The sequence below is a fragment of the Nipponia nippon genome, unplaced genomic scaffold, assembly GCF_047370975.1.
Source record: "Nipponia nippon isolate SJK-2023a ecotype South Korea unplaced genomic scaffold, ASM4737097v1 scaffold_21, whole genome shotgun sequence".
NCBI classification, from domain to species: Eukaryota; Metazoa; Chordata; class Aves; order Pelecaniformes; family Threskiornithidae; genus Nipponia; species Nipponia nippon.
The window spans coordinates 8,758,751-8,776,770 of record NW_028262338.1 but is presented as its reverse complement, the minus strand read 5'-3'; the positions used below and the strand labels follow the sequence as shown (position 1 = coordinate 8,776,770).

The window sequence follows — 18,020 nt, the reverse complement described above, 5'->3', positions numbered from 1 at the left end:
TAACAGAGATTCAGGAACTGCAGCTGAAGGAATCCTTTGGAATAGTAGAATTTAACTGTGCATGGGGTTTATGTGCACAAATAAAGCAGCAGGATTTTACAAGTCAGTAAATGGAGATTAATACACTTCAGGAAAATCAGTGGAGATAACTGGGCAATTTGCTGGAGAAACCGTTATATCTAAAGGATGGAGGGGTGTCTAGAGTTTTAACAGACAGCAGTGAATCAGGATTTCTGGCTATTAATCCCATCTCATATGACCTGGGGCAAACTACATAATCTGTATTTAAAATACAGTACTATTGCTTTAATGGTGGAGGGCTTGGGAGCAGCAGTCTGGAAGGCAGGGTGCGTAATAAAGTATGCTGTGTTTATTCCAGGCATACTGAACTCTGAGTAACCCTTGCAGTAGAAGGAGTTCCCCTGGCAGGCCAAGTGGGGAATCTGGCCTTCCTTTAGCTCTGCATCTCTGTGTATTTGCTTCAGTAACCATTGATGATCCAGATACAGAGACGTTGACGTTACAGAAGTAAAGATGCATGAAAATAAGGAAGTTGTGAAATCGCAGTATCTTGCGGGGGGCGGGGGGAAGATTTTTTTTATTAATGTCTTCCATGTCGGAAATAAGAAAATGTTGCGTTGACATTTTCAGTAGAAACAGTCTGTTTCAAAATCAAAAGATGTATTTCAATTTATTGGAATGACCTAGAAAGTTTTCTTTGGAGCCATACGAAACACATACCTGTATTTCTAAGTGGGGAATTGTCTTACTGAAGCTGAAAGTGAACCCCTTGCTCAGCACCCATTGCTCGGCTGCGTTTTTCATCATACGTATCATGGACTAAACTCTGCAGTATATTAAAGAAAATGCTGTGAATATCCCAAACTAGAGGGAAAAGGTGAAGGGAGTAGGACTGCTATCAGCGTACAGTTATTAAAAGGCACTTGTATATAATGCATTATTAGATTTGAAGACAAACATTTTGGATGTTTTAAAAATGTGTTTGTTTTATAGCAAATGAAAAATAAATATTTGTTTTTTCCAGTATTAACTTTGATTTGAAAAAAATCCATAAGCAGCATGGTATGTAAAAAATTATTCCAACAACAAATACAAACTTTTTAATGTGTAAGCTATGTGTAAGCTTGCATGTCAAACAGAGATAATGTAATTCAGCATCTACACCGCACGTTAGAAATATTTTCTAAAGAGGCAGCTTTAGTTATACATTCAATAAAACGAGGTTGGCCGTGGATATGGGAGCAATTTAGACTAGACATAGCGCTGGGGTTATTTGAGACCCTTACATGTCTGTCTGGGCTGCTGTCGCTCTCTTTCAGCACATAGATTCCTTAAAATAAAGGAAAAACAAGGAAAAGACAGAAGCTCTTAATGTCTTTGTTCTTCCCTGAAACAGCGCTTAAAACTAATGAGTTTTCCTTTAGACAGTATAAGGCAGAAACAGAGACAAGTGGAAAAATCGTATGTCCCTGTGCTTCAAAATATGGTCTTTTTTTAAGCAACTCCTTACCAATGTGAAGAAACCTTTTGTGTTAAATAAATGACACAAAGTTCTGCAAAATCCTGAACACCTCCAATTCCTGTTAGATTCTCAATTAATACAACAAAATACATTGTCTTGCAAGACTAAATAGTAGTATTTTATTAAGTAGATAATGTTTGTTGTTAGAAGTCCGTCATTTCCTTCTTTATTATCCACAGGCTACACACCAGTAGCCTCTGCTTAATAAGCCAATAATGTGAGTAAAATTGAGAAAGGCAAATAATTTGTGTATAACTTCCTTTTTTAAAATAACTTTCCATTTTCAGTGTTCCTTATATTATATCTCCGCAGATTTTGAAAACCTCTCTCTTCTGTATAGCAGATAGCACTTAAACTGATTTATTGTTTTATAACATGATTTGTTTGGGAGGAAACAGAGCAGCTCTTAGCAGAATTCCTACAGAAAGAACAAGTTAAAACATGGTGTTACCTATTGTTCTTACATTGACTTCAGTAGACTTAGTTAAAGGCAAGCTCTGTGCAGCATTTCTCTACAAAAACCTAAATCAACACCATGTACACTAAACCATCAGTTGCTTCGTTTCTTAGGTGGAGCAAAGCATTCTGTGATTGTTACAGTGGAGTGAATGCTGCCGGCTAGAATGCAGTTGTAGGGTGCTGCAGAAAAAGTATGTGAGAAGTAAGAATAACTGTAAAATATGCGAGTCAGTTCAGTGCGTATGAAAATGCAAGCTCTGGGACTGGTTTCAGCAAGGTGTCCAGCTATCAAGAGAGGCCTGCTGCCGCCAGAGTCCATGCAGAACTCCCGTTTATACTGTAGAAGCAGGATAAGTACCTGAAACATTGAGTCTTGGTTTCATCCCATGTTCATCCTATTGCCTTCTAAGGCTCATTTGAATAAATTACTGTGCAAATTTTGTAGGTAACTGTAGCTGTAGAGAAGAGGCTTCCAGAGCATGATCACCTTCCAAATACATTGTGGCTAAGAAAGAATTTGATTTTTTTTTTTTTTCCCCTTGGTGGTGGTGCTGGTGTGTGGTGGTGACAGCCTATTGCATTCAGTTACCCTCCCTGCTATCAGTTCCCACTAGTTTTAGATGCAGGTACAGGGCACATTCATTTTATATTGGTATGTAGCTTTTTTTCCCCCCTTTTGGTGGTGACTGAGGATTGCTTAGAAGAACACAGCCATGTGACAGAAGTCTCCAAATTAGACTAGATTACCTTGAAGATAAGCTCCCATTTGGAGCTATGTTGTCCTGGTGTGTCAGCAAGTACAATCATATAGATACTATCAAGTAATAAAATCTTTACAACACATCACATGAACTATGTAGATAAAGGGGAGATGACTATTGATTTTTGGTCAGAAAAGTCCGAAGAGTAGTTGTAATGATTCCTATCTTTACGGATGTCTGTAACTAACTTTATTAGAACTAGAGTTACTTTCTGTTAGGGACCTCTAGTATAAATGTATGGAACAAAGAAACGTATAGAGGTGGTATCTTTAACTCAGTTTGCTTTCACCAGAAGACTCTGCAGATAAGGTTGAATTATATCTTTCACTTTAGCAGCTTTTTAAAAATGTCTGTATTAGACTAAAACCATTGGGGTTCAAAATGTTCCATAGTGGCTCTTAATCCAAAGATGATACCTCAAAGAAATCTTAACAGTTTTGTGTGAGCCAAATCAATAGTAGCCAAAATTAGTTTTACTATGTATTTTCAGATTACATGAGTCAAAAGTGGCATAACAAAAATCTTCAAGTCTTCTGCTGTAGTTGTTACTAAAACTTAAAAATCAAGATAGCTTCCTATTTCTGCTATCAGTCCCCATTACCATTGAATTGGATGCAATTGATATCATTAGTATAAAATAACTAATTAAAGGGAAGAATCCTGAAGAAAGAAAAGAACAATTAGGTTCACAAGAAGTTCCTGGTTCAGTCTTACTGTAAAACCAAAACATTTTAGTTTGTCCGTTAATGATCTTGGTCTGTCATTTCAGAAGCGTCTAACAGAGCCTGGCATGGCTTAGCCCAATTTATTTACCCTAGCAAAAAAGAGGATGTAACTGCTCTCTAAAGCACTTTGGGGTAAACTCAGAGAGAGAAGCTCTACTTAAGAGAAGGGCCAAGGGTAGCACAAGTACAAACAGGCTTGGAATAACCATGCATTAATTTAAACTAGAAATTAAGAGAAGATTTTTGCTTACCAGGCAATAAGCTGCCTGCTAGAGTAACGAAGACGAGCAATTGTATAGAGTGCTATCAACTCTAGAAGAGACTGAAGTGATAGCAGAGATTTCCCTCCCCGTTCTTTGGTTTGGTGCTTCTGAGTCCAGGAGTGCTCATTTGATTTACTTGGGTGTTGGACTCTGAAGAGGCAATAGGAAGTAATGAGCTCGGAGAATTTGGGCTGAGCCTTCAGCTTGCAGAAAACTTGTTCAGTGAACACATCGCTAGGTCAATTAGCATGAGCATAATTCTGCTTTTCCTCTCCAGAACCTTGTTTGCAATTATCAGTTCAGACTTCTTTATTCCTTTAATATAGATCATAAAGTATAACTCAGACCATGATTACAGTGAGCATTTTTCAGTGGCATAGCCACCTCGTGCCGGTATTCCACCAGCTGCTTGTTCCCTTCTCCATGCCAATACTTGCATTATGCCGGTACAGCTGTTTGTGTGATCATGTGAAGAATTGGATCGGAGCACTGATCCATCTGAAAAATACCTTTTCATTTTATCTTTGGAATTTTTAATGCAAATCAGACCCTCACTCTGGTTACTGCACTACTGCGTGAACAGTCGTGCCAGCACAAAGCAGGAGGTGGCTCAAGAACAGCTAGGAATCAGCTAGCAATTTAAGCAGCACTGTCATATCCTCGGGCTGCTCTTGGTCGCTGTGTGGTTTGCAGCGACCGCTAGGCCGATGAAAGGGCTACATGTTGTTGATGATGACGGTGCCATTCATCTTCCCCTCCTCTCTCTTGTACCTCCTGTTGTACTGGCAGGGCCTGGGCGTGCAATTGAGACAGTTCAGAGAGCCAACTCAGCTGAAAACTGATGAAACCAGCTGATAACTAAGTGCTGCTTTTTTCTTGGTTTTTTCCTTAGGTTTAGTTTTCTGTCTTTTTAGTTGCCCAAACCAGACCTCAGCAGTCCCTCAGAGGTCAGGAACACCAGTCAGGGGCAGCAGAACCAAACACTTCTTGCAGAAGCTGTGCCAGCTTGTACAGCTTGAATGATTCACTTGGTTATCTTGCTCTCTGGAGATTGAAACAGACTGAAGGTTTTCCTGATAGAGTGTTTTGGCAGGAAATGGTCAAATTTCCTTTTAGGGAGTCCCAAAAATACTGGATTTTTGGAAGATCTGTGCCTTCCTCCCCTGCAAATGTTTCTGTCTCTGAGCTTCTGGTAGGATCCTTTCTTTCCTGTTTTTGTTGGGCAGATCCTACCCATCAGAACGTCACAACTGGGGCAAGGACAGGGTCTGTACTGTGTCGCCTGCAGAAGTCCTGCAGAGCTGGCTGGTGCATTTCTGTTAAATATTTGGACTCTGTACAAGCATTAGCTTTTCAATAATTCAGCCACATCTTGTTGGTAATTACTTTTCTACTGCTTATGGGTTTAGAATAGTAACACCTAGTACTATACTAAATGGATACTTAATAAGGCAGCATTATAACAGGACTCCCGTGGAATTCCACATTACATTAACACCAAATGAGTTCGTTCTGAATTCGTTATGAATGATTACTCTGAATACCAAAGGAATTAATAATCATTAGCCATTTACTATGGAGGGTTGCTGAGTAATTGCCAGATACAGCTGTTTTAAGAATTTAGAAGCTTTCCTGATCAAGTGTCATTCTGAAAGAATCATTAAGTGTAACTTTCTTTTCACTGGAGAGTTCCTACTTTTGTTTTGAATCTGTACTCCTTGTTCAATTGCATTCCGGTTCTAAAAGCACTTCAAAGATAGTCACTCGGCCTAGTTCATTCACTAATGGAATTACTTTCCTCAACGCCATTTTGTCTTTGACTGTATCTCAGTTGGCTTTATACAACACATCTGAAAGGTTAATAAACTTTAAAGCATGCTGGGAGACATTCAAGGGCAGGGTGACTCCGACATGACAAAAAGAATGCAAAAGCGTTATATTTATGACCTTGTTGCAAGTAAATTCTGAAAGTAAAGATATCCGAGGCCTTTGATTTGGTTCCTGAAAGTTCCCTCTGTTCCTACCAGCATTTGAAGATTCAGCTGTTTTGCATATCAGAGGTAGCTGACTTGGGAGACAGAGAGAATTAACTGCTCACTTTAGATGAACCTTCCTTGTTACTTATTACTCCTTACACCTTTGGGTATAAGCTTCCACAAGAGTTTTACTTTGACAACTTGCTCGTGCTGTCTACAACAGCCACACAGTTGCAACTCACGTCATCCTGACAAATTCAAATACAGCGTTGAGCTTTTCTGCATAACTTCTCATTGCAACTAGGAGTTTGATTCCTGCCCAGTCCTGACAATATACATTAAAACATGAGATTTACTATGTGTTGATGTTAGATCAGTGACTCAGGTTTCAAAGTTAGGTAAGCACAACTGTGAATGCATGTTTTTGGGTTGTGTTGGGATTTTTTCCCCACTCACTGAGACAAATTCAGTGTAAAAACCCTGCGCACCTTAGAGCTTGCAGAATAAGGTTATGCCGTTTCCTTCCATTCTGCCTGCAAACAGTGCTGCTCCATTGAAGCATGCACACCCTTGTTTGTGTTTCTCTGTGGCAGCTGAATCCACTCAGTGGGTTTCACAAATGCCAGTCTGCCACAAATAGCATTCGCACATAAAGTTAGATTCATCAAATGGTGTTGAAGTGTTAGTTCAACTGTGGATGATTCCCACTGAACGTAGGGGAGCCAGCATTTGGCCTCTGATCTATAATGTTTAATTAAATTTGTATGAAGCAGTCCTGTGTGTCACTGATTGCCAATTTAGCAATACAAATGTATTTGTGTTTAAGCAAAGGCTAATACTGTATGATATTTCAGTGATGCCCTAAACCAATGCTTAGGAAATCATCTTCATTTAGAACTATGTCCCAAAATGAAACATATGAAGATAATTGCTTGGATAAATACTTATTTTTTTATATATATAATATAAATACAAATGATACATTTAACATGACTTTTACCGAGCTGATTATAACCAGCTCAGGGGGGGAATTTATTTTTTTTTACAGTTAGAGGACGAGGGGATCGGCGATTCTTGCAGAGTCAGCTGTGGCACAAGGGTGGTGGCAAACCCTGGCATGCTCTAACCGAAGTCAAGGGTTTGCATGGGTGAGCTGGGGACTCAGTGTAGGACCTGCTGCCTGGCATATGGGCCCTGACAGTTGGCCACCAGATGGCAGACACAGTCTCCTATAGAATAATGGTATTTTCTTTGACCTACATAAAGATCAGCTGCATCTTTCTCCATTGAAAATGATGGATAGTGCCAGGTACGCTGCAGATAATGGCCACTTTCTGAAAGCCGTTTTCAGCTTTTACACCTGAAGCTTTTTATTCTTTTGCCTTTCTCTGTTACGATTCCCACCTTGTGCCAGGGAAATATCTTTTATTTTTCCACTGTTCTCTGTTATAGGTGTGAATTCAGTTGGATTTGAACTGAGTTCTGTTAAACAGAAGTATAACATAACCAAGGTTGTTTGCAGCAGCGTGCAGGCTCTACGTTGTAGTAGGTGGAATGGATTAAATACACGTAATGTATTTAGAATACATGTATACATAGACATAGATCATTTTGGTTTCATTTATTCTTTTTTTACTGGATAATTAGGGAGTTCTCTGCACCATTTGTTTCAACGCCCAGCCCACTAAGGATGAAGCACTGCCATAGAGGTATGCAAAAGCAACACCATGCACTCACAGCCCTGAAGAGGCAGGAAGATCACGAATATTGTAAATGCAGAGCGTAAGGTCATTAAATGGATACTGGTTTTAGCTGAAACTGAAGAGATAGGGACTTGGATGACTAACCTTAGCAACTGTGCAAGCGACCCTAACTTCAGTAAAGTCAGAGGGCCTCCATTCCTTTATTCTTGGAATAAACATTGTCCTGACTCAGTATTTGGAAGACTACTTCATTCTCTAATACACTATCGAATTTCGTCACATTTTGTAACAAAAAAGGCAGGAATGAAAATAAGGATTTATTTCAGAATAAGTGAGTAGAAACATGGGTGCAAAATCACAATGCACGTTAAAAACCCCTCTGCACAGACAGGTGCAGATGATGGCACGTTTGCTCAAAACTTGTTCTAAGCTGATTCTGATCCTGAGCAACCAGGCAGAGCAAGCACGTTTATTAGCACTGTGTAGCCTTACCTTTATTGCTTAGATGGATGTTTGTAACCTGTCCTGGAACTCTCATGTACAGCATAGCGTACAACTCCTCGGAGGTGAATAAACTCATATTTAGTGTGTGGCAAGAGTGACCCACCCAGCCAAATAGTTATTCATTGGACATGTACTGTACTACACACTGGTTCTGTGCCCACCACATTCCCACTGCAGGCAAGCTCTAAGTATTGTATAGTTGTGTAGATGTCAGCGGTTTTATATCATATCACAAGAAAGCTATCAAGATAATTTGATCTTGATAGAGAGGGAGAGAACATAAAAGCTCAAGTACTGTTCATATAATCTGATTATCTTTTTCCTGTTTCACAGAACTGGCGTTTTTCTTATCCAGCTTGATCTATCTTCCAAGGTCCATGTGGTGTTACTGTGCCGGTGATATTGTCCCCCAATAAGTTTTATGTAAACAGAAGAGTTTATGGCTTGAGTTCATTTACCTTCTTCACAGGGCTGTGCATGTCTCTCTGGAACAGCGAGAGCCTCGTGCAAGACAGAGGCGTTCAGCGCTCAGCTGGCCTGAGGCGGTCTCACCGGTCACTCGCTCTGCAGCAGAAGAGCTGGGGCTGGACACTGGTTATCTTTCAGTATACACAGAGCCACATGGAGATGGCAAGAATCTTAACGAGGGACTTGCTCAGCCAGTTGTGCTAAGCAGCTGTAAGGATTCTCACAGCCTGTTAGTGAAGCAAGCGGAAAACTCCCTCTGTGACTGTTTGAAAGTAATAGGTTGCTCAGAGCTCTCGTCGTTTGCTTCTAAGGGCTTGTTTATTATAAGAATGTTTAAATTAATGTGCCATCCTCTGGACGCTGGGTTAATGCCTGGACTTAGGATTTCTTACTGGCTGTGTCACCAATTCACTATACTGTAAGCTCTGATAGGACACTTTTTCTCCGTGTTTCAGCTTTCTCATGTATGAAATAGGGTTGATGATACTTTCCTCTGAATGGTATTTTTGAATCTGTGTATGACTGAAATTACTAGGGGTTTTGCCTCTATTAATGGCATAGAGTTTACACTGTTGTAGCTTAACTGGTATCTATCTGCTTAGCTTTACCACAGCAATAAGAACTGAGGCTTCTACATATGTCCAACCACTTCATTGTTTTCCATGCTAATGCTGTTTTTCTTTATGTACATAGGGCCTAAGCATCTGGGTCCAGCTGATAAAGAAAGTTTCTTTTTCAGTTGTCTGCTCCTGCACAATTCGTCATTGAGTTCAGCAATCTTGGGGTTAAGCTGAAGGAGTTTTAATTAAAAAACTAAGTGTCAAATATGGTTGCGGGACAGTCAGAATCATTTTACAGACACTTTTAAATCAAAAGTGCAAAGGAAACACTGGCAGTGAAACAAGTTTCTCTGTTCCTTCTCTGAATCTTGTGTATTTGTAATTGATAGAGAAACCCCCAGTTCTGTACCTTTCTCCCACACCCCTGTGTTTTGAATACTAATCACAAGGCACGGAGAATGTTCACAGAGGGAAGGTATACGGCGCTCTTCTATTTCACGTATGGAGACATCCTTTTAATTGCATGCAGACAGCAGATGGTATGGCATTTGTGGCGTCATGAACTCCAGCACAATATAGTCAGCCACTGCACAATATGGTACAATTTTCAGCTGAGTAAATATGGGGAGAGTGAAGGGTTAGGGGTGGGAAGGCAGTAATTCCTAGGACATTCGTTCCATTTTTATTTTACAAATTGACCATGATTTTGTTATGCTTCACTCTTGTTCACTTCTGCATCTCTTCTAGAAAACTGCTTTCCTGCCAGGAACATACACCCAAACAAATAGTTTTAAAAGGATTGTCGTCAACTTCAAAAACCACATCTCCATTTGAAAGTTTTATGTTTTCTTTCATAAGAAGATGTAAGATTTTGAAGTTACTTTCTCTCAGACTGCAGAAGAGGAAATAGCTACCACCACCACCACCCTGAATTAATATAAATTCCCAACTAATAAACATGAGGTAAGATCTTTTCAAGTTCACAGGTACAATCTCTCACAAAACTCACTTGGAATTTTCTGAAGCTTTTTCTGGTCAGCAAATTCTTTTCCATTAGAAGTCCCCTTCTCCCCTGATTCAGACTTTTCACCCATCAGACAGTATGTTATTCTGGAATCCCTCTCAATTTTCCCCTGTAAGGAAAAGTTTTGAAACTGTAAAAATTTTCCTAAGACAGGAAATGTTTTCCTATTCAAACCTCATATGCCCTGTGTATTCTGTAATTGGTTTAGAGGCTGTATAACTTACAGACAGCAGAGGCTTTGCATAAAAGAAGGCAGCTTAGTAAGCAAAATAAAAAATTAATACAAATTAGAGAGGATTCTTTTCTTTGAGTTGCAACATACCCTGACAAGTAATATGCCATTAAATATATATATATGTAGCAAATATATTTAAGTTTAATAAAACCTTAACACCCCCCAACAGATACTAATTTAAGGAGTTACTGTGCACACTGGTTTGCTGTGACAAAACAGTTGGGTACAGGCTGTCTTATTTCTAGCTCCTCTTGAATTTAATGCTGGTATAATGTAATCTACATCCAGTCCCAAATCTGTGAGGCTACATCAAGACACAGCCAGGGTGTGACCATATGAGAGAGGACCCGCAGGAGGCAGGATTCACTAAGAGGCACCATTCTGTCTCAACTCAGGAGAACAGCTCGCAAACTACACTGCGCTCCCCAATATGCAGGACTTAGAGCACAGGCTGAGGGAGTATACAACTGCCTGTGTGAGCTCAAAGACAGTGTTATTGGTAATAAAACTGTTAGATGTAGCAATGCTCCTAATTTGTGTAGTTTTACAATAATGATGTACCATGATTTGTGATATTTAACATTTTACTGAAGTTGCATCCCATTACTGAAGTTTGTCTCATTCTCTGACAGTATGGATAAGTCTATTAATGAGACATACAGAAATGGTTACATAGAATACATTAATTTGAAAGTGTACCAAGGAGCGTAGTGGTGAAGTTTAGTAGACCTTTGTTTTCCATGTTTTTAATCACCCAGCCTATGTTCCTGTTCTTCTTCTGATCAGTTTCTTGACTAAATAGACATGCTCTTGCCCTAGCATGTGGGATTAAATTAATTGCGTTTAAGAAATGGAATCCACTTTGCATACAGCAAAACATGTTGAACACTGTTATATATTTCTCCAGACTTTTATAAAACCAGGGAAAAGTAGATTTTCAGTTCCTTCTCAAATTTATTACTTTAATAAAATAAAATAAAATTCTAATCTATGACACCATTTTCACATAAATCCTAGGCATGTTTTTGTTCAGATTAAAAATTGCTGGTCTGTATCCTCAGCCAGTGGAGCTATGCCAATACACAGCAGCTGGGAATTTCCTATCCTGCTATCTGCGTGCGGCAATGGATTCATTAGGCATAGGACATCTCCTGTATGCATTCTAAATTACCCAGCAGACTCCCTGACTTTTAACATGTGGTTATCTTACACAAATCAGAGCTCTGCTTTTCCAAAATAAGTATATTTTTTGTACTTTGTGCAAATATTTGCTAAGCAATACAAAGCACTATTTGTCTCTTGATATTAAATAAGGTATGGGAACGTGGTGCCGTGGAGTAATATAATATACTATACATCCAAGTAATGTAAAATAGTTCATCATTCCTTTTTCAGTGTGGAGATAAGGTAAGACATGTTCAGGTGCAGTAATTTACCCAGAATCTTGTTATGGCCTATATCCTACTGGAATTACTTAGGAATCTGTGCAGCTTGTTTCTTATTTTCATATTTTAACGAACATATGGTATGCTTCCAAATAGAGCAAGGCTGTGATCTCAGGACACTGCTTTGAAGCCATTTTCTCCGTTTCATTGTAACTTATTGTACCATTATTCCATCCTGACTGCAACATCAGTGGAATCTTCAAAGTAAAAATATATCACTTTGTTTAAATATGCACTAAAACCAAAACCAAGCTTTTGTCCTTGATTTCTGCTGATCTCCAGATTATTGTCAAGGATGTATAATTGAATTATAACCTTGATTTTCATACAGGTCAATGGCATCCATGCTAGTGACTCACACAGATCATAAAAGTATATTTCCAAGGGGTGTGGGTATAGGTGGGCTGAACAGCTTGGGCTCACTTATAAAAACAAGGGCCTCAAGCCATCTGCACTTATCCATTCTTCTTTGTTCCAGCTGCTATTCTGCTCTACCAGCCACATCACCAGGGCAACATGGCATTCGCAGGCAAATACGAATTCGAAGGCGATGAGAACTACGATGACTTTGTGAAGAAGATTGGTAAGTATGTCTTGGGCTGTAAGTCTTAAAGGTTATAAATGAGTTAAAAATACTTCAAAAAAAAAAAAGGTTTTTTGAACTGAAATGTGCTGAGATCAGCAGGGGCTAAGACAGTAGGAGTGCTTTGCATTTCAGCAAGGAGATTCAGTTTTCATTCTTATAAGCACTTATAAGCACTGTCAGCCACAGGAAATAGTCGTGTTCTACAGAAGCAGTATTCCTTTTCAGTGGCACCAGAATAAAGGGCTGAGATGTGTGCAGTATAATGATCGTGAAGATCACTTTTTCTGTCCTTAGTATTCATCAGTGGGAGTATAAATTTAGTATGAAAATGCTCGTCAAAATCTTAGACAGGAACAGGTTTCTGTGAATGCTTTCAGAAGACTGTGCAAACCTGTTTCAGCTTACCCTGTAAAATCACTATGATCTGTGTGCATAAGAAGTTCAGTGTTTGTGTTTGTTTATTTAAAAAGCAATAGTAAATAGACAGGTGCAGCTATATAGCAAAGGCACCAAGTTCATACACATTAAATTCCATGCATCTACATGTGTAGATTAAGTAGAAGGGACTATTTAGATATACTTTGTATCTATGCATTCATTCTGTGTACCATTTCTCCAGGAAAAGAATGCAAGACCAAAACTTATCATTTTAGCAAATGCATTGATGTACATATATCTTTCTTTATACCAGTAACTTAAACTCAGAGCTTTGATACTGCTGGGGAAAAAAAAAAAAAAGAAAGAAAAAAACCCAAACCAGATGCTCAGACAGCAATGTCTGAGAACAAGCATACCATTAGCACGCTTCAATTCAAATACAGCTGGTAGGCTATTAGATTTGATAAACTGCATGTTTCTATCGATTAAGGTCTCCCTGGTGACAAGATTGAAATGGGAAGGAATTGCAAAATAGTCACTGAGGTGGTGCAGAATGGAAATGACTTCACCTGGACACAGCATTTCCCAGGAGGCCGCACCACAACCAACACATTCACAATTGGCCAGGAAGCAGACATGGAGACAATGGGTGGTAAAAAGTTCAAGGTAAATTAATTTACCTCTTAAGTTCTATGCTGTCTCAGTTGTTTTTTAATTTAGGGTGAAAAATCCAATCTGTCAATTAATTTACCTCTTAAGTTCTATGCTGTCTCAGTTGTTTTTTAATTTAGGGTGAAAAATCCAATCTGTCTCAAGGACATCTTCCTTAATTTTTTTTTTTTCCATCTGTCATAGCTTAGAAACATATATTTTTTTTCCCCCATTTCTTGATGCCTCTAGCAAAATATCTAAATCTGATTTTAAAGAGAGCTAGAGCTTCAGAACTGTATGTGCTGATAAAGAACAAGGGTAGAGTATCAAGCATCTACTGGTGTCGCAGCTCAAGCAAAGATAATGCTCATTAAAACTCTAAAGAGCTGGTTGGCAGCTGTGTCATTGTCCAGCACCATACAGCAACTGCAGCACACTCTGAGGGGAGTGCTGTGGTCCCTAGCTCTGCCCATGCCTGGCAGCAGTGCTCACTTTTTGAAGTCACCTGTGCCTGAGCCTTAAACAAAAGACTGTGTAAAGTGAAGGGGGAGGAAATCTCTCTAGCCTCCTTCTTATTGGAAGTACAGAGCAACTTGCAACTTAAGCAGCCTCTAGCAAGGAGGAAGATTACACAATATTGATCTGCTCCTGTCTTGGACAAAATCTTGATACAAAGCCTGCTGTAAAATGGTTGCTTTACTTACCTTATTCATTTCTCATCTATTTAAAGGGATAAGACAGTTTGGGACAGCTAAACTCTGCATTTGTGAGGTGTCCAGAACCCTACAATAGATTACTGGATAAATAACTTTATACATATTGAAGAGGCAGGAAAACCAGCAACTGCATCAGGGAGCTGTGACAAACTGAGAATGGCAATAGCATTGCATGATTTCCAGAATGCTTTTTTAGTCATACCTTTTGATTAGGAGAGAAAAAAGCCACGTCTTTGGCTTTGAGAAATCTTTATGAAACCTAACAGATAGAATAAGACACAATTCTAGTTGGTCAATTTATTGCAAACTTGACAATTTTGAAATACTACAAATTCCATTCTCTTCTTTTTGGCCCTGGGCACTTCAGCAGTCCAAAGCCTATTAAGTAGCCAAAGCTGGAGGCAGAGTAAATGACTCTCAGCAGAGAAACCACTGCCTTTTAGTACAGTGTCACTAAGCAGTACATAAACTAGTAAGATGGTTTCCTTGTGGCTGGTAAAAAACATCCATTCATCTCTTCATCTTGCAAATTACTTTTCTCTCTCCTGTAAGTATGACGGGCTTGTCTGTCTTTATTACTAAAAGCATAGGCAAGACTGACTAGTTATACAGACAAGACTGATTTTGTGATGGAAGTACATACCTAGTTTTGGTGGTCAGCTGAGCTGCTGTAGTATTTGTGATCTTCATAGTAGCATCCTGGCATACTTCTTCCATATAGGAGCAGCTCTTACAGCTGTCGGCACATAGTATAGTATAAAGGTGTGACCGCAGACTGTGCGGTCATGTTCGCCTATATGTAAATGAGCAAGATGAATTCTAGTGTAGTTAAGAGGTATGAAACTCGGGATCTAGGGTAAAGATTCACATCGCTTGTCCACAGTCACTTTTGTGCTGCTTGCAGGCAGGTTATTAGCATCCCAGAATGCTACTTCAAAATTAAGTTATACAATCATGCCTTTTACTTCACTGTCAAAACAAGAGAACTACATAAAACATTGAAGACTGAGTGAGAAGCATAGTCTGTAGTCAGATCATTTTTAGAGCTATGAAGGAATATTGTCCAATTTCTTGTGTAGATATGGAACTTGCACGTATTGTTAGATGAACATTTTTCTATTTAAATTGTGAACGTTTAAGAACTAAAGCAGAAGGATTTTAATCTTGTTCATGAAGCTGCATGTGTAATACACAACTTCCACTTTTTTAAAAGTAAAAACTTTAAGGATCAGGTGTACAGATGTTTACAGTGTATGTGATAATATAAAAGCCATCAACCCCAGGGAACAGTAAACCTTTCTCTGTTACTCATTAAACCTTAATCTCTTACAGGCAACTGTTAAAATGGAAGATGGCAAAATAGTAGCTGAATTTCCCAACTATCGTCATACTGCAGAGATTTGTGGAGGAAAGCTAGTAGAGGTGAGTTCTCATATATCCAGATTAGTTTATTTCAAAAAAAAAAAAAAAACCCAACAAAAAACACCAAAAACAAACAAACAAAAACAACCAAGAAAAAACCAAAACCAAACCTCCAGGAGAACAGGCTTAAAATTTTGAGTTTAGAAAAAATCTTTATCTAAAATAAAGTAAAACTATTAAATAACTTTCTCCTTCACTCTCGATAATCTTCTACAATTTTGTGCGGGTTTAATCCAAAAATTCAATGAACAAACTTTTCGTCATATATTTTTGATAAATTTGAAATGGAGATCTTGCATCTTAGGCACAGACACACAGTTTTATAGCTGTAAGACTGGCATGTTCAGACCGAAATACTCCCAACTTGCCATGTCTTTGACTGTATTCCCTGTGCCTATGCCTCAAGAATAGAAAATAATATAAAACTTTTTACCTACTACTTACATGTTTCTATAAAGTTATTGTTTCATTCTTACAAAACTATCTAGCTGCAAGTCCTCACAGAATTTCTGTAGAACCCTATTTTCCTAGTCTTACCAAAGGGAAAACAACAAAAAAACAACAACAAAAACCCCACACCAAACACGAGAGGTTGGATTTCAAGTCGTATCCTATTTTATCACCAAAATGGCAACATAGCTTTGGAAGATTACTGAAACTACAACACTTACAGTAAAACTTGTAAAACAAATAGGACTGTCAAACATCATGATTTCTGAGCCCCAAAAATCTTCCTGAATTGACTTATGTCTGTGCCAGTTACATATGTCTGAGTGCATCTTCAACAAAGACTAACCAGAAGTTAGTTAGTCTGTGAATCAAGAAAGGACACTCACCCTCCCTGAAAGTAATACTGTCAATCATTTATTGCTTTTGGAGAACAATTACCTCACTTGTCTAAAACCCTGATATGGTGGAGTTGGTAAAGCCATGTCTAACACAGGATACACTTAAGTTATTCCTAAACCCCTGTTTAGAAGTTGTGCTTGTTGTGCAAGAATATTTTTGCGCTGTGTATTTCAGAGTTGACAAGGACATTCAGCTTATTTTCTAGATACGTCTTCTACCAAAGGGTAAATGTTGCTTCAGTAAAGGACAGGTTCTGTAAGCCAGTCAGCAGGTCTTCTCATTTGTGACACTGAAGCTCTAATTACACTGTCCAACCAAATTTTTGGTTTATTCTTTATTCCAGATTTCTACTGCTTCTGGTGTAGTCTACAGAAGGACCAGCAAAAGGATTGCTTAAGGCAGTAAACCCAGTCTCTTCCAGTGTACTGAAAAACAAACAACGATACAAATAAATAGAGTGCTGATTGTCTTTCCCTCTCTCTTTCTTTGTATTACAAACGTGAAGAATTGTTTTTGAGTAGTTATCCCCAACGTTAATGCTTACCCCATTCTTAAAGATCTGACAAATACTCAAAAAAATCAGAATGCAAAAATCAGAAGATGCAACAAAGCACTAAATGATGCTGCTCCAGTCTAAGTATTTCAGGATATGATACACGCTTGGCAGATTCAAATGTTGTCTACCACCTACTTAATAGAAGCTCTGTTCAGCTGTTGTCTAGAGAATAGGACAATACTCTGCCCAGATCATACATCAAAATGCAAGACCTGATGAAAGTCTTTTGCCCTGTTGCTGGTTGGAGGGCAGAAATTTAGGACCTTCAAAACAAGGGAAAGTCAGTTTATCACTTGTGAAAAGATATGCTTCCATACTGCTATCATGGTTTTCTCATTCTCCTCTTGACCCAAATTCTTAGAGGACATTTAAGGTTTTACAGAGAGACTCCTGCAGGAAAACTTGGAGTGTCTTATTTCCTCAGTGCAATCCTGTTATTTACATAGAATGCATGTGAAAACCTGTTTTCTCGAACACAGTAGGAATTAAATATAACACAGTTTTTGGATTCACTGTTCCAAATCACTTCCGACCAATACCCAGTCCACAAAGCTTTTCCCTTTTTAGATTCCTTTTTTCAGCTGCCTTGCCTTCTTGATCCACCTAGCTGCTTGCCCTCACAATCTTATCAGTAATTAGTCAGGCCATGTGTCTTGTGTACACAAAAGTTTGTTTTCTGATAGGCCTATGTACCTGACTGATAATCCCAATCATTTCGGGTATCTTGCATTAAAAAAAAAAAGGCTTTTAATTACTCTTTTTTCCTCAATAGAGATTGCTAAGTTTTCCAGCTGCAACAAGGGTTCATCTAGCCTCCATCAGTTTACTCGAAACAGGCTGCACATGTCTTATGACCAGGTATTGCTCAATATATTACTTACCCTGTCTCTGAGGCAAAGCATAATGCTGAACTTTAGAGAAACACGAGTCAAATCTGAAACCTGTTCAATCCTGAGACATTCTTTTGGTACTTGCAGCACACAGATCTACCAGTTTAACAGAATTTTGTTGAAATTCAGCCTCTTGAGTTATATGAGGATATACTGAGAAGTAATAAAGGATGTCTTCAGGCTTACTCCTCATTTCAGTTCAAGGCACCTGGTACATTCCTCTGCAAATAATAATGTGCCATCTTAAAACATTTGGATTTAGAATGTGCCCATCACATTCAACGTTTAACCAACTACACAGAGTGA

The 18,020-nt window shown here is 38.7% G+C and overlaps 1 protein-coding gene across 2 annotated transcripts in view; it reads left to right on the top strand.

Moving 5' to 3' along the window:
- Nucleotides 1-16,737, top strand: part of FABP6 (fatty acid binding protein 6) — a 44,250-nt gene extending 27,513 nt beyond the window's left edge. The window contains exons 1-5 of one of the 2 annotated variants that reach the window (XM_087760037.1): nucleotides 9,710-9,925; nucleotides 12,145-12,249; nucleotides 13,121-13,296; nucleotides 15,330-15,419; nucleotides 16,612-16,737. In XM_087760037.1, coding sequence (XP_087616163.1) covers nucleotides 12,183-12,249; nucleotides 13,121-13,296; nucleotides 15,330-15,419; nucleotides 16,612-16,665 — 387 coding nt within the window. In that variant the 5' untranslated portion in view covers nucleotides 9,710-9,925; nucleotides 12,145-12,182 and the 3' untranslated portion in view covers nucleotides 16,666-16,737. Of the gene's footprint in view, nucleotides 1-9,709; nucleotides 9,926-12,144; nucleotides 12,250-13,120; nucleotides 13,297-15,329; nucleotides 15,420-16,611 lie in introns of those variants that run through there. The other variant, XM_009469428.2, reaches the window with a different exon arrangement.
- The last annotated feature ends 1,283 nt before the right edge of the window (nucleotides 16,738-18,020 follow it).